This window comes from Myripristis murdjan, chromosome 15 (genome assembly GCF_902150065.1).
Source record: "Myripristis murdjan chromosome 15, fMyrMur1.1, whole genome shotgun sequence".
NCBI classification, from domain to species: domain Eukaryota; kingdom Metazoa; phylum Chordata; class Actinopteri; order Holocentriformes; family Holocentridae; genus Myripristis; species Myripristis murdjan.
In genome coordinates this window covers 831,733-848,620 of record NC_043994.1, presented here as the reverse complement: position 1 = coordinate 848,620, position 16,888 = coordinate 831,733, and the positions used below count along the sequence as shown (strand labels likewise).

The following is a 16,888-nucleotide window of genomic DNA, read 5'->3' as shown; positions in this document are numbered from 1 at the left end:
TTAATCACTCACAGGGATTGCAGGAAACACAAGAAACACAGGGCAGGAAACAAAGCATAGCATAACACAACAAAATACAATGAACCGACCAGGAACAGAACTCAAAACAGGACTTAAATACACAAGAACTAATGAGCAAACAAGACCCACCTGGGGAAGGGGCTGGAGCACAAGACAGGAGAACACAGAGGAGAGGCTGAGGGAAACACTGGGCGGGATCAGAACAACCAGGGATGATTAACAGACACAGGACAGGTGTGGCACTGGGAGGAGCAAACAAGATACAGCTGAAATCACTGAACGGAACCAGGCAAATGAGGCTACGATTACACGTAGTCGGGTATTTTGAGAAACGAATATTTCCCTCCATCCGTTTTCCAAAATAACACCGTGCACACGGCATCGTTTTCAAAAAAGTTTACGTTTACATCAACCCGCATAAATACGCCGTCGAGCGCCATCATAACTACCCCAAGCCTATGGGCGGAGGGGTAGGAAGAAGGAGAAAACCATGCAAGCCAATCAGAAGCCAAAGCAGACAGCAGTCTGCCCAGGTCGGACCCAAAACCGGCGATGTTGCTGGAGACGAGGACTGGCTCTTTGTGTTGGAGGGAAGAGACTGACCTCCGAGCCCTCATTCATCTCTGCTCCTCGATATAAAAAAGCAGCTGTATTTGCAAATGCAAACATATGGAAAGTGTCTGCACCAACAGAAATGCGACTGCTACTGTGAATGCATCCATGATCATCACCATCATAGACATAATATACGTATATCATGTCTATGATCACCATAGCCAAATGTAAACATTGCGCGCACTTTTGGCGCATAATGTGACGTCGGCTGCCTGAAACTCTGTATTTCTCCGTTTTTCTCAGTTTACATGCAAACGCCAAACAGGAGTTTCCCTAAATCTCCACTTAAGTCGGAGTTTTTAGAAAGAATCGTTTTCAGACGCGAATTCGCCGTTTGCGTGTAATCGAAGGGCACAAACGAAGGGTAATGTCTCCGTTTTTAAAAATACCCGTGTACATGTAAACGTAGCCTGAAACACCTGAAACAGATACAGGACCAAACAAAACACAAGAAACACAAAACCATGACAGAAACAGCAGGGCATCCTGAACAGGTAATCAAAGTGTAGTCTATCCTCCTGCCAAGTCTCCGTGGTGTTGGTGGTTGCATGACCTAGGCTATTCCAGTGGCATCTGGCACCACTTGGCATTGGCACTTGGCAAGTTTTTACTGAGGCACCATGTCACCAGATGCCGTTTTTTCAGAACGGATCCTCCAGGAGAAAGTGGTCCAACTGGATTTGACACCAAAAACCAGCATGATTTTGATCCCACCTACAGATGAATGATGATGGTTTCATTGAGAAATTCTCAGTGTCACATTTCACAACACATGCAGTAGTGTAAACAAAGGCCTACAATACATATGCATAAATTTAATGAAGGAAAGTAAGGAAGGAAAAATACAAAAAAGAAAAGGTAATTAAAAGTGGGCAGATAATGATGTTGTTGTTGTTGTCACCTCAAAATGTAGTTATACAATTTGATAGTGAAAACTTTTTTTTATGTAATTTTAGTACAACAAATAATGTTTTCCTGAGGCAAAACAGCAAATATGTTTGTTTGTTTGTTTGTGAATAAAAAATTTGCTAATCAAAATCCTTAAATTTACATTTTTTTCTTTAGGTCCTTACCTTCAGAGTACATTATAATATGCTGATATGCCGTTTCCATTTTTATTGGTCATTGCGTGTTTTGTTTGTAGGACCTTGTCAGAGCAATGGTTTCTATTGCCGTAGCGACACCTATTGGACAAACCGTGCATTTTACACAGGGAGAACATGGACCCACTCTGCTTTCACTTCCTCATTTTGTAGTTTGACAGGACAGGCCAGTTGAGCGTCAGTCTGAAAATCATGAAGGACGGAGCGGCGGCAGAAAAACAGACGATGGTCTCCCGTCAAGACATTTTTGAAGAGTATGTGAGTTATTACAGGCAGGCGGGGAGCACGGAGCTGCCGCAGGGCAGCGATGCTCAGGTGGGGATGAAGGCAGCCCAGTTTCTCCTGAGGGAACCAGAGCCGAGGGAAAGATTCACAAGTTTCCCTTTCTACCAGATTGTGATGGAGGGAGGCGAGGCTCTGGGCAGAGACTGGACCAAGCACCTGGCTGCCTTCATGAAAGCTAGCGAGTTTCTGGAGCGGCTCTGTGTCAACCTGTTCCTCCAGCCGTGGAAGAAGGAGTTCAAGACGCTCAAGGTTGGAAGCCGGGACTTTCTTTGATTCTCTGTCCGTCGCCTCACTTTAGTCGCTGTCTCTTCCTTGTCTTGTCCACCAGAATGGCCAGTTTACTTCGTTAATGGTGTGTCCATTTTGACAGATGTCTGCTGTGTCTGGTCAGAGACTAAACTATCTAAGCGTTTCTTCAAATCCAACACCCGGTTGTCCAAGTACACCGCTGCGTCTACTTTACTTTGAAACGCTTATGAGGAATTGTTAAAACAGGCAACAACTTCGAATAAGTGTTCTCCAGACTCGTTTTGCGTTACTTTTAAAAACTGTAACTAGTTCACAACTGCCATGGCTTTATCATTTTATCAGCCGTGTCGTTTTCTGTTTCTGTTTCTTGTCAGGATGTGGTAGAAAGAGGAAACACCTGAGAATAGGCCATTGGCTTGCCTTAACACAAACACATGAACGTACTTCAACGCAGAGGAGAGAGCTGAATAGGCTACATGAGTTGTAGTTGGAGTCATTATGAGCTTGCATTTCAGAAATAGAGATGATTTTGTCCCAAAAAATAGACAAAGCTAATAATTGTTTTATGTTACCAAAGTAGGAATACTTGCTTTAAAAAACATAAATGCATAACATTTTGTTATTGTGTTAAGGCAAAGGCTATTTTGTCTTTATCCCTGTGTTCCTCTGGAATAAAACAAGCTCATACCTTCACTATTTTTTTCTCACTTCAATAAATAAGTCAACCAATTGAAACAAACGGTGACTAAGTTAATGTATAAATTATCAACAAGTATGCCTGTAAAACAAAGAAAGAAAAAAAAAATCAAATAATGTATTTGAAGTGATAATGTGGCTGAATACAAGAATATACATTCAAATGTATTTGCTCTGCCCCTTAAACTCTTTAAAAGACAAAAGTCTGTAAAAGTAGAATTCATATTATTATACTTTCAGTACAATATTTAAATCAAAACTAAGTAAATATGAGCTTTTTTAGCATAGTTGTTTTTTCCACACACACCCTTTTTCAAGTTCTGTTCCACCTCAAGCCAAAAATATATACACTGAAAAATGTGCAAGATTGATGGCGACAGCTTTTGTTTAGAAAATGAAATGCCAAGTAACTTCACCTGTCTCGGTTATGAACAAAGAAATTAGAGAGAAAGAAAATGATTTGATTTGATTTGATGTATGTTGTTTTAGTATAAAAAACAGAAACCAATTGCAAATCTCTGAAGATTTTAGCTGTTGCATGTCGATGATGCATATTTTTTCCCTCATCTTTTCATTCATTCAGTATTCATGCTCTCAGAAGCAAGACTTCTCTTGATTGTGGTGACCTTAAGATCTTTCCTGTAGTGCCACCCTTAGGCCAAGTGTTTGACTTGTGCACAATATATCTATAAATATAACAGACAGATTACCAAGTAATTTGCTGAGTGGAATCATGCTCCACAGAGGATGAACCCTATACATTTTGGTGTCACCATCACCTTTTCTTTAATGCCACCCTCAGGCCAAAATGTCAAATCTGATATCTCACAGTCTAGAGCAGTGTTCCCCAACCCAGTCCTCAAGGACCGCCTGTTCTGCAGGTTTTGGTTTCAGCTCTGCTCTTTCACACCTGATCCATTTAAGGGCTTTATGCTGATTGGTTGAAGCAGATCTACCTGAACAGGGCGTGCAGGAAGATGTGTGCGCCTTAATTGGGTCAGGTGTGCAAGAGCAGAGCTGAAGCCAAAGGCGGTCCTTGAGGACTGGGTTGGGGAACACTGGCCTAGAGGACAGACTGCCATGATATTGGTGAGCACATTCACGCATCCCAAAGGATGAACCCTCTCAGTTTTGTTGAGCATGACCTTTTCTCTAGTGTTGCCCTCAAGCCGAAATATATGAGCCCCATTCTCCCACTGCTTGCACTCCCTCAACATTCACCAAGCCGCTGAGGCACCACCAGTGGAGTTACATTAAAAACGTCTGTTATGCAATTAGGATAATCTTAACACTGAAATAAAAAGCTCTAAATTGAATCAACCAGCTACAAGATGATGCATGAGCTTAAAAGAGTTGAATGAAGAAAACTGAAGGTCAGTCAAGGGTACAAGGCTGTATACATACTGTACGTTTGGCCCATTTGCTACAATTTCCCCACATTTTACATTCCAACAAAGTATTTTTCAAATCATGCAGAGTGTTAAGGATTTCACAACATCTAATCAAAATCCATAAATTTAAAAATTTGAAATTTTCTTTGAAATACCCATCTTATAATATTCTGCTTCTGTGAGTAACAATATTGTCACCATTCAACCATTAAACCATTGAAATGGTGATTGGCTGTGTAAAGGATGATATGCCGTTTTGAAAAATTGACATACTGGGACATAATTATCAATATTTTTTATTATATTTACAATACTGTCAAATTGTCAAAGTTCATGTTCAGTCTCAAATACAGATGAATTCATTCTTACAAATACGTTTTTTTTTCTGGTACAAATGAATTCTTAAGTTGGTGTGTTTCAACAGCATTAATGGACAACCCATCATTACAACATCCATAGTCTGATTTGTGACTTTGTTAGCTTGGTGAAGGGACCGACTCCTTGCCCACTCCTGCAGGATTTCACACCTATTACTGCCTGATTTCACACTCACAACCTGCATCATTTTTTTGCGGCACCCACTTTTGTATCAGGCCTGCCATCAGTCTGCAATCTGCCCTCCACATCCCCCTCCCTCACTGTATTAAATGTTGCCTGGAGCCCCAATCATCTTTTTTCCTTCACAGTCCTCTCCTTCCATGTTCACAGAGCACGTGTCGAGGAAGCAGGCTGTTTGTCTATTCCGCTCTACTAATAACTGGTTTGCAGCTAGCAAAAAAATAAATAAATTCAATGTGCCCACATGTGCTCACCAGCCTTGTTGAATAAAAAACTTGTACCAGCCATATCTTCTGTGGGTCCTACAGGTCGATCTGCCCAGTGCAGACTGTTAACTCAGAATTAAATCAGAGTATGGATGTGTAAGCCAAGAGGAAAAGAATTAAAATGATTTACACATCTCTTTCTCTGTCTGTCAGACATTTACAGGTCCATTTGTTTATCATCTCCTGCCAGTTTTAACCACTTCTACCATCGACTCAGTCCTGGCCTCTATTGGTTACCTGCCACATACAGACACTCAACTCAGGTAGGAAACACAGAGGACAAAGTGAAGAACACAAGGTTCATTGTCATGGAAAGGATGTTCACAGGATTCCACTGCATCACACTTCAACCCTCTGCACTTCTTACTTTAAAACAGTGTACAATGCCAGGAACTGGGAACTCTATGATGTGAGGAGAGAATATTCAAATGTCCTCAGGCCAAATCATTTCAAGAAAATGGTATCTGGGAGACAATGAGTCATGCCACTGGTTACCTTCTTCATGTTAAAAATTGCTCACATGTTACAATTTGTCCGGAAAAGCCAGACAACAACACATGCAATCCTTTTTTCTGTTTTTTCCTGTTCATTTAATTCTGTTCTGTTTGATGGTTTGGTCACATCTGAACTCAGTTCATGAATTTTATTTGCATATCACATGTGGGTAGAGCAGGTGGCAAGATTTCCTGTTTCACTCACAGTAGCACTAAAATAAAAGTACCAAAAGCAGCAGCAGCAGCAGCTATTAAAAATACATAGTTACATGTTCAACAAAAGCTGTACAAAACAAATTTATCCTGTCTCATAACTGACTATGAACTAGGCTGCTGGCCAGTTTGGTTGAAATGAGTTTTTCTGGGAGTGTTTGCGTTCACAGAACATGAATGGAAGTGGTACTGTTTGCTGTGGTCATGAATGATGTTGGAACTGTAGAATGTAGTTAACACTAGGTGAGGACTTCACGTCTACAACAGGTGTAAGGATATGATTAAGAATCATACGTTGAGGTGTGGGGGGTTTGGGAGTGAAGTTTTTGTGGGTGTCTAGTGGCCTTTGTTTTGAGTGTAGGGGTCATCTTTCTTGTTTTATCACTTACAGCTGTTGCTGTTTCTGCAGTTGTGCTTTTGACCAGGAAATTGCTCCTGTTTGGGGTCTTTGAGAGCACCTGAATTAGGTGCCAAACTTGGCAGGTTTGACAAACTTTCCACTTTGTTGTTTAATTTCTGGTGATAATCCTGCGTTGGGGCATGTTTCAGTGTCTTGTAGCTGGCTACATCTCTGGTCTTCAGAGATGCACTGAGTTCAGTGTTCAGAGTTTGTGTCTGTCTGGTCATTTTGTTCTTTTTTTTTTTTTTTTTTTTTTGAATTTTGCTTTTTCACTGTCAGACAGAGGATTTACAGAAAACTTACAAACACTTTAGTTTGTGCCTTTTTTGACAATTATATATCACAACAGAATCAGATGCTTAAAGGGAAGAAACAAAACCAACAAGCAAGTATATATATATATATATATATATATATATATATATATATATATACACTAATCAAATCAAATCAAACTTTATTTATATAGCACCTTTCATACATAAAAGAAATGCAACACAAAGTGCTTTACATTAAACAACATACACCCCCAATCCCCCACCCCCTCATATGCACTCACACACGCGCACACACACACACAAATACAACATATTTCACACATGCATACACCCCAGGCATACACCCCATCACACTCCAGCCCACCCCAACCCAACCCAAAGATAAAATCAAATATGGCTGAGCACTGAGGGACCAGAGGAGGACATTTAAATGTGGCACTACGGACGGAGGAGGAAGTGAGCAAGAGGGTCGGAGGTCAGGGACGATGTATGTAGTGTGTCCCAATAGGATGCATTCGCATGCATATTTCATACTAAACTACATACTTTGTAAGGGCAGCTGCAGTACATACTAAAAGTAAAAAGTATAAGTCTGTGATTTGGAACGCAGGGCAGGTCTACTTTCAGCGCAGGCAGGAGCGCAGCTGGTGTAGTGGAAGTTTGGCTGACCGGTGCACAGTGCGCACATGTCACCAAAACCTCACAGGCACGGGTCCAGAATGTCACATTAACAATGCAATAAATACTGGCAAAAAACACTATTCAATGCTACTATCTCTGTAGGAGCCATGAGTATTGTTTGATTATTTTAGATAATTGCTTTATTTTGGTTAGATTTGATCACATATTTTTTCTTTTGTTTATTATTTGTTTAGTTTATGTTTTGTTGTTTTGTTTGCCATATTCAGTTTGTAGAACCATTTTGTGTATTCTGGGTTTGTTAACACTGGGCACGAAGGCTATAAGTATGGGCAGGTATAGGACCAGTATGCACCAGGGTGGGCGTTTGGTTTTTTCCCTGAGTGAGAGAGCAGGATTCCTTTGTTCTCTGTTTGTTTGCTTGCCTTGTGAAATAAACCATTTAAAACATGGAAACTCAGAATGGACAGTGGACTCTTTTGCCTGCGTAAATCATGCCCATGGTGCCATAGTGACCCTTTATTTGTAAGTTTGATTGAGTTTGTTTTGAGATTTTCTTTGATAAATGGCCACTATAGTCTCAATTAGCACATAAATTTATCTCCATATCGACTGTCCCGTCACAATTTATCTCCATATCGACTGTCCCGTCACAATTTATCTCCATATCGACTGTCCCGTCACAATTTATCTCCATATCGACTGTCCCGTCACAATTTATCTCCATATCGACTGTCCCGTCACATACACCTTCGCTGCGCGGAGGCGTAATTAAAGTGAATCAGCTGTGTCAAACCCACTCCACGCCTTCTCTCCCCCCTGCTGCCGTAGGAGGGACAGCGGAGTACTAGCGCCAGCGCGCACGGCGTGCCAAACTTGCAAAATCCACGTGGCCACACCCAGTTGGCGAAGCGCAGGTGCACTGCGCCCCCCGCCTCGCCCGGTCTGCAAAACTAGATCCCATCGTCTTCCTTTCCTGGGTCAGTCCTCATGTGTGCCAGTTTCGTTGTAGTGCTTGATGGTTTTTGCGACTCCACTTGGGGACACATTTAAAGTTTTTGCAATTTTCCGGACTGACTGACCTTCATTTCTTAAAGTAATGATGGCCACTTGTTTTTCTTTAGTTAGCTGATTGGTTCTTGCCATAATATGAATTTTAACAGTTGTCCAATAGGGCTGTCGGCTGTGTAGTAACCTGACTTCTGCACAACACAACTGATGGTCCCAACCCCATTGATAAAGCAAGAAATTCCACTAATTAACCCTGATAAGGCACACCTGTGAAGTGAAAACCATCTCAGGTGACTACCTCTTGAAGCTCATCGAGAGAATGCCAAGGGTTTGCAGCGCTGACAACAAAGCAAAGGGTGGCTGCTTTGAGGAATCTAAAATATAAAACATATTTAGAGTTTTTTAACATTTTTTTCTTTGCTACATAATTCCATATATCTTGCTTCATATAGTTGATGTCTTCAGCATGTATCTACAGCATGTAAAAAAACATTGAATGAGAAGGTGTGTCCAAACCTTTGACTGGTAGTGTATACAAACAGTACATTCATAAATTCATCAGCACAGTGTGTTAGATGCTCTCATACAGTGCATGTGTTTGTATGTGTTTGTGCTTTTCCTGTTTGTTCCTGCAGTCAGCATCTGCAAACTAGTAAACCTAGCAGGTAAGCATCATCAGACAAACCTTTTGATTAATATGAATCTTTAAATGCTACAAACCATCACAGTTTAGCCAGCTTTAGCAGAAAAAAGTGTTTGTGGACTTTAGACAGCTAAGACACAGCTAGAAACAGATAGACCTTAGTTGAAAGGCAAAATGTCTTTCCACTGCTTTGGTCCTTAGTGCAAGATCTCACCTCACGGAGTCAGCCACTTTCCCAGATTACGTTTTTATGGAAGTTAGCCAAGTACCATGGCAATGGTACACATAAAAATGACCGTTGATATGAATGAGAAGTAATGTGGTTGTGTTGTATACTTCTGGGTAATGGGACACTGACAGAATCAAAGACTCCATTGTATTGACTGCCATATCATTTTCTATAGGCTGTATGAAAAATTGCAGGTCAGCTCTGACTTGACCATCCTCATGCAGTTTATGTGATATTATTCTGTTGCTGGATGCCATTTATTTGTCATTCACATGGGTGTTCAACTGATGTGCTTGGGGAACATTATCAAATTCTGTGTTGCTCTGCTCTGCTCTGTTCCAGGTATGTCAGCCAGTACAGACTCCGGGAGGATGCTAACCCAAACACAGCTATGTTGGTGGGCTTTGAGCTGTTGTTGGCCAGGGTGGAATGCCGCAGCCTGCTAGAGTTTCTGGAGCAAAATCAACCAGGATTGCAGGTAATCCCAGAGATCAGGGTCCTCCAACCATGTGCCACAGACAGCCAAACACCACTGGAAACCAGTGCAGGGTGTTACCCTGCCTCATACTCAGTGCATGCAGGATTAGGCCCCAGACCCTCATAACCCTGATAATGATAGCTCAGTAGAGAAAACGCATGAATGACTGATTGAAGGTCAAACGACAGGGTGAAGGGTCATTGTCAAGAGTCAGGTCATTCAGTCTTGTTCTTGTTAACTAGTTGCTATGTAATTGTTGTAATTTTGTACTGTAGGAATGGAGTGAGTTTCTCCAGAGGAGAGCAGGGCAGCACAAAATGGAACCTGTAGAAAAAATGACTGTTGGGCATGAGGAAGAGGAGGAGATGAAGAAGAAGGAAGAAGAGAGAAAAAAAGATGGGGAGTTTTCCATAAGTCTGGTTCATCAAGAGAAGGAGGAGGACTTGGAAGTGAACAAGCAGGACAAGAGCTCACAGGTATGTACAATGCTTTTGTTAGTGCTTCATACCAACATACAACTTCTTAATATGGGTGCCCAATAAATCAGCCACTTGTTTAAATCAGCCAGTTTTCATTCCAAATGGCTCAATCAGTGTTCTCCAAATTGGCCAATATATGATCATACATTTATGTAGATTTCCCTCAGACTGTAGCATGAGATTCTGAGCATCCACCTAACGTCAGCAGAAATAAAATCTAATAAAGCCAAAAACAAAAACACTTGGCACTTAGGTTGCCCCCTTAAAGTCAACAACTCGAATTATCCTTCAGAACTGACCTGAGTATCAGCATGTTATGTTTTTTTTTTGTTTGTTTGTTTTTTGTTTTTTGGTAATACATTTATTTTTCATTGCAATATGAAAACAACACAAGACATACTGGTAATATTCTGCAATAGGGTATGGAAAAACATTATGTTTTATATCCTTTTAGACCTGGTTGACGCACAATCATTTGAACTAATTAATCAGAGAATTGCAGAGGATGCTAGTTTTCCTTTCCAAGGATAGTGATGGAACAAACTAACTGACTAACATTTGTCCTCTACAGCCTTTCCCTAATTTAAGCCAACTTAAACCTAGCCCTAACCTTCACCAATAAGACAAAATAACCATCCAAAATGTGAAATATTCCATTTGCATCCAAAAACATAGGCATAGAGGACAGCACTGAAGCTACTCTGACAGCCTCTCTGCCCATAATCATCATGAAAACACATGCAACACATGTACCTGCAGTACCAAATGAAAACTGATGCCAACCACTGAGCTGGTGGAGGAGAAATGAGGACCACTGACCAAAACTAAATGGATACCATCAGAGCTGAGGAATGGCGCGCACAGACATATGTATGTGTGTGTCAGGGGGATGTATGAATCATTGAATCATCGTATTAAAATGCAGACTCTGAGTCAGCTCTAGAAATTGTGAGTCAGGTATAGCCACTGTTTTCACTGCAAAGGTTTTTTAAATATGCTTTTGGTTAGATTTGGTTAGGTTTGATCTACACAGGTAAATGACATTGTGCTCTGTAATGCTCAGCACAACAAACAAGATGTCATTGGTTGATTGATTAGTTAGGCCTTCAAATGAGTTCATGCCAAATTTCATCCAAGATGAAATCACAATGTCAAAAGAAAAATCAGAAACCTACATGTTTTTTTTCTCTAGTTGGGAAATGTTAGATGTAAGAACTGTTGAAAGATGTAACAAATGTTGTGGCTGGTTGCCCAACATTTCTTACATCTTGCTTGGAATTATGGACCCAGTATCTGTGATCTGGAAAGGAGCAGCTAGATGAGATGATAGTAAATAATGATCTATGTGGGTGAGAGCATTTACAATGACAGTGTTCCTGAAATACTGAGATACATGTTAAAAGTAGCCATCCATGGGTGGGGGGCAGCTTTTCTTGTTTGTTTTTGTCTTTCTTTTTGTCTCTTGCTGATGCTCACAATTGCACTGCTAGCTTTAGTGAGGAGAAATGTATCACTCTGCTGCAGGCTCTTGCTAACCTTCAACACAATCAAACATTCCATCAAGGTCGTGCCTCCATGAACACATTTCTCATAGGATCTTGTTTGTTTACTACAAACAATGATTGTTCTTCTCTTATTTTTACAGTTACCTCTCTCCTTGGAGGCCACACCTGCTGTCAAACCTCAGCCAAAGCCTCTGCAAAACCACTACAGTGAGGACAAATCCATCATAGAAATGCATAGGAACTACCCTGACCTGGCCATCAGGGGGCGCCCTTTGATACAGGATAAAACACAAAGAGCAAGTAACAGCAGGGATAGCACAAAAGCTCTTCAAATTACCAGCAAAAATAATGATGCTAACAGCAGTAAAGCTGGCACCTTAGTATACAGTGATTATAATAAAAGTGCTGCTATTGGCAGTAAAAGCGATTGCAGCAAACCATGTGATATAGTTGACAGTGACAGTAGAAGCAGTAGTAGTAGTAGTAACAATAGCAACAGTGGTGTTTGTAGTGATAATAAAGGTTTTAACAACATTTCTACCAAGGGAGGCAGCATTCACAGTAGTAGTGACGGAGGCAGAGCTGAGGATGGTGTCAGTGGTCCTCAGGCCATCTCCATGCACATCACACTGAGAGCTGGAACAAGGCCTGACCCGAGCCCGAGGCAGCCACACCCCACAGCAGAGCCTCCTCCCTGGACAGACTACCAGACTGCAGCAGGTAAAGAGCAAGGACTCCTTCAAGCAGTTTCACTTAAAGGGACAGTTCAGGGAAATAATTTTTGCGACCTCACAGATGTGTAAGAACATAGAGCATTAAATACCATTAGATCCTGACCCATCCTGTCAGCGTATGGAGATTTCAATCAATGAAGTTACCACTGTGCCTCGTGCAGAATTATGCACACACAGTGTTTCCTCCTGAAACCCACCTGCTACTGGGGAATCGCTGCAAGTAACCTTAAAATATGTTCACATTTTCGAATGTAATTAACAGTTTCCTCAATGATGTATTGTTTCACCAACTGCAACCCATCTGGTATTAATCATCATGTTACATTTTATGATACGGCACGCCCGATCTGTGGATTATCTGCGAACTCTGTGGATATAACTGAAGTCCACTCATTACTAGCACTGTCATGATGTGGAGGCAGTGATCCACAGTTTGCTACTAATGTCCACAAAAATCCAGATATTTTAAAAAAGTGGTATAGTCTGATTACCCTCATTTAAACTGTAACTTTAAGGAATTACAGTTTCATGTAGCCTTTATTTTTAATACGTAATCCCTACATGGGCCACATGCCACATGTATTCTGTTACTCTCTCTGGGATGGTCGCTGGCAGGTGCCTGAAAGATACATGAAACATGTGAGAGTGGGGAAAAGAAGCTAGCCACAACATAACTTGCCAGCTATCCTTTAGTACTCTGGAGAAATTGAAACTTTTGTCTTCCAATATGCGTACATGTGTTTAATGAAGAAACCAAACAGTAGCTAACTTAAGCAATCGACTTCTGTCTCTGTGGTGGCTACTGCTCTTCTGGCGCGGAGTGATACATTAAGTACAGAGGTTAGGGGGACAAGGGGGGAAATAAAATATTATCACACTGCAAAACAAGTGAACTACCCCTTTAACAACTTTACCAACTTGCATGCACATTACTTCTTCCTGTGCTCTACTATGACATAGCTCTGTTCTAAGTGCTTATCCTCTCGCCTTCCTCTTTCCCTTCTCTGTCTCTCCCTCTGTCCCCATCTCTTTCATGCCTTTTTAGTCCTTCCCATCCCACTTCGCCAGCTCCTGTTTAAGTTAAATATTATCATTATTTTTTTTAAAGAAATGTTTAAAGAAACGGGGAAACTATTTTACAGTTTATTCCGATCAGTTCTGACCAAAAGCTCATTCACTGCTCACTGCAAAGCTTCTTGTGTCTTGCTTTGCCTCTTGCAAAAATCAACCCAAAATACTTGTGACCCCCCCCTCTTTCTAGGTCTTTCCTGTCTCTCTACACTGTTTACTTTCCAATTATAACAGCCAGAAATATCAGTTCCTGGACATTTGTTGTCATTGTCATTGTCAGTACATTTTATTGCACCTTCTAAGGTAGAAATTTCACATCAATTATGAAACGAAGTCCTGGTACCACACATGATATATGATGGAGATGCACTGTGTTATTCCATGCATATATGTTCTGTGTGGTTCAAAACATACAGTATTTGAAATCGTTTGAAAGCCAGGAGACCATGGACAGGCCTTTGTTTTATTTCACCTTCTGAACAAAATTCATTTAATTTTTTTCATGTTATTTCTAATTTTGGGGGAATTATTTGGTAATTTTCTTTTTTTCTGTAATTTTACTCATTTATTTTTTCATAATATAATATTCTTTTCATAATCGTATTCCATTTAATTATGAAATTATAATAATTACAAATATAATTTACTTGAAATTTAACAATTTAGTAATAGTATTTTTTTAAACTAATTTCCTTCTAATTGTTCTAATTTTTTTAAAGTAGTTGTAGTTTTTTGTGTGTAATGTTATGGCAATTTTATCATAATTTAAAAAAAAAAATTTAAATACATAATTACAATAATTATAAACAGATTATAAACATGTTGATTTTCTTTGATTTAAGATATACTTACTTTTGTACTTTTTTGTGCAATTTAATGGTTTAATGGTTTCATTTTTAATATGTAATACTTATATATAAATAAACCTTGTGAATTTGCTTTCAAAGGATTACCTTTATGCTAACCCTAACCCTGCATACATGCTATGCCAAAACAAGCTGCACCTTACAATCTAAATGTGAAATATCTTCACAGGCCTGCAAAATACCACACCACCCAGAGCAGAGGCTCCCTCTCTGACATCCATGGAGGAAGAACAGGAGCTGAATAAGTTAGCAGAGAGGATGGGGCAGCTCAGTGTGCTGGGCACAGGAGAGGACAGGGGCAAACAAGAGGAAGAAAAAAGAGATGAGGAGATGAGGAAGCAAGAGAAGGAGGCAAATGAAGGTGATGAGGAGGAGGTGCAGGTTCTGCATAAGTTGAGAAACACAGTGGAGGAGAATCCACCTCAAGTGCTACTAGGCCATGGCACCTCTCAGCTGGATGGAGGGATTTTGAAGCAGCAGAAGCAGCCCACATTGTGTCACCCCTCACTGCAAACCATCTGCAATGTATCAGACTGTCAAACCTGTAAAGGAGGAGCTGGCATAGTGGGATGGGAAGGAGAAAAAAGACATGAAAGAGATGGGGAAAGAGGAGGGGGAGAGGATGAGCACTTGGCACAGAGCTATATTATAGTGGAGCACAAGAAGAAGTAGCATGGATGCAAGTTGGTAAAATCCCCATCCCTTCAAATAAAATTGTCTCTCTCCCAGGAAAGGATCATTCACAAGTGTAAACCAACAGGATATCAGTTTGGGGGAGAAACAGTTTTATTTGACAGGACAGGTGAATGCGAGAGGGTGTTTAAAGATTTGAAATTTTAATTCAGACCCACTATTGCAGAATGATGTCACTAATTATGAGATTCTGTCTTAAAAGAAGTAGAAGTCATGTGGGGTCATTTCATAGAGACTTTAGTGTTCTGTTGCAATGACATCAGCACCCCATTGAACTTTAGCAGCCTACTTCTGACAGCATTTTTACAGAAGATACTATTGCCATTTTAATGCCATTATGGACATATGATGAATTTTTTTTAAAGAACTATTTTTTCATTAGAATTAAACTGACGGTTATCCTCCTTGACACCTGAAATAGGTTTTTCAGGCTTTTCTGTCCTCACTGGGAAACATATGTAAATGTTTTCCAGCACTATCAGGCCTCATGAACTGGCCTGGTATTGATCACTCATCACTGTACTGATCTTGCCAGGCAGGGTTGTACTGTATATTAGTCTCTGCTTTGAATCCACGTCAGCCTTACTGCAGCAGGTTGTATCAGATTTTCAGTGTCCTCTCATTCTGTGTAGGAGCACGCTTATAAGGCCCTGTAATGTGAATTCTGTAGGTCTAATGCTCTCACGCTTATGCTCAGGGAATAAAGTGAATATGCTCTATAGAGATAAAAGTGTGTGAGAAAAAGAAGTTGTAATCTGAGAATAGTTTGCTTTTCCAAGTAGAAATCTATCCTAAAACAGAATGCTCTGTTTAACTTGTGTATTAGACAGTTCAGCTGTGCACAGTAAAGACCTGCACATGGCATTACGGGATAGGTGCCATACGCCTATGGTCCTAGGTTAGATTACGCTTAATGTATATTTGCATGCTTATTACACTCATTTACAAATGTTTGAATTTCTGTCCTGCTTCTCTTGTTGGCCCATCACTTATTAAACCACATGCTTGGCTACATCTTCTGTTGAGTCCCTTCATGAGAAAATTTATACCAATTTAAGAAATAATGGCCACAGTCTTTACTCTTTATCTATTTTTCATTGACTTTGCTCAACTGATATAAAGTGACATGAATTAATATGCCCTTTTGTCTAAAACAGACAATACATGTTCATAAAAAATATCAAAGCATTGGTATCATTAAATGGACCACATCAGTGATTTTGAATATTTGGCCTTTTACTACAATTAACCCACATTTCGCATTGTCCAGGATTGTAAATGGACATTTGCTGAGGCAAAAAGGACAAAGCAATAAAGAAGTTCATTCATTTTTTCTGTTTAATTAGCCCACAGCAGGGCAAAAAAAGCTTTTAAAAAGAAAGCTGTTATTGACATCAAACATCTGAACATCAAACCAAAGTAAAACAACGTATCTGCTGCTAGGCACTGACACACTAAAAGCATCCCTCCATGTACAGTCAGTCAAGTAAATAACAAAGCTTATTTCACCAAGATGGTTAGACTGTCAGGTCTAGAGCCAAATGGGCATGAAACATTAAAAACATTAAAAAATTCAATTAATCTGTACCAAATAACCGGAGCGCTACACTTAACCCAACTACACTTATCAAGATAACTCAATAACATAATTAAAAAAAACAACAACAACAACAACAACAACAACGTTGTAGGGCGAAAAAGAAATACTGAGCGGAGGGTGGGTGGGTGGGGGGGTATGTTATGAGAAAAAACTCAGAATTACCAAGATTAAAGTTGTAAGAGTTGGAGATTAAAGTTGGAGATTTAAATGGTAATTTTCCAGGAAATTTATGAGAAAAAAAAATTAAAAATTCTGAGACTGTAAAGTCAGAACATGAAAAAAACTTGGAATTTTTTTTTCTTATACTATGGGGTTTAGTAAGAAGATTTTTACTTGATTTGATTTGATATAAATTTTTGGTTGAAACATCC

General features: G+C 40.0%; 1 protein-coding gene across 4 annotated transcripts; it reads left to right on the top strand.

Moving 5' to 3' along the window:
* Nucleotides 1-1,841: 1,841 nt before the first annotated feature.
* Nucleotides 1,842-15,929, top strand: LOC115372975 (uncharacterized). 4 transcript variants are annotated; one of them, XM_030071149.1, is made up of 7 exons: nucleotides 1,842-2,054; nucleotides 2,133-2,273; nucleotides 5,338-5,447; nucleotides 9,434-9,569; nucleotides 9,845-10,045; nucleotides 11,694-12,273; nucleotides 14,394-15,929. In XM_030071149.1, the coding sequence occupies exons 1-7, from the start codon at nucleotides 1,932-1,934 to the stop codon at nucleotides 14,894-14,896; spliced, it is 1,794 nt and encodes a 597-aa protein (XP_029927009.1). In that variant the 5' UTR covers nucleotides 1,842-1,931; the 3' UTR covers nucleotides 14,897-15,929. The 4 variants fall into 4 exon arrangements, with proteins under 4 accessions (XP_029927009.1, XP_029927008.1, XP_029927010.1 ...); XM_030071150.1 differs by having other exon boundaries at nucleotides 1,914-1,993; XM_030071148.1 differs by having other exon boundaries at nucleotides 1,842-2,273.
* The last annotated feature ends 959 nt before the right edge of the window (nucleotides 15,930-16,888 follow it).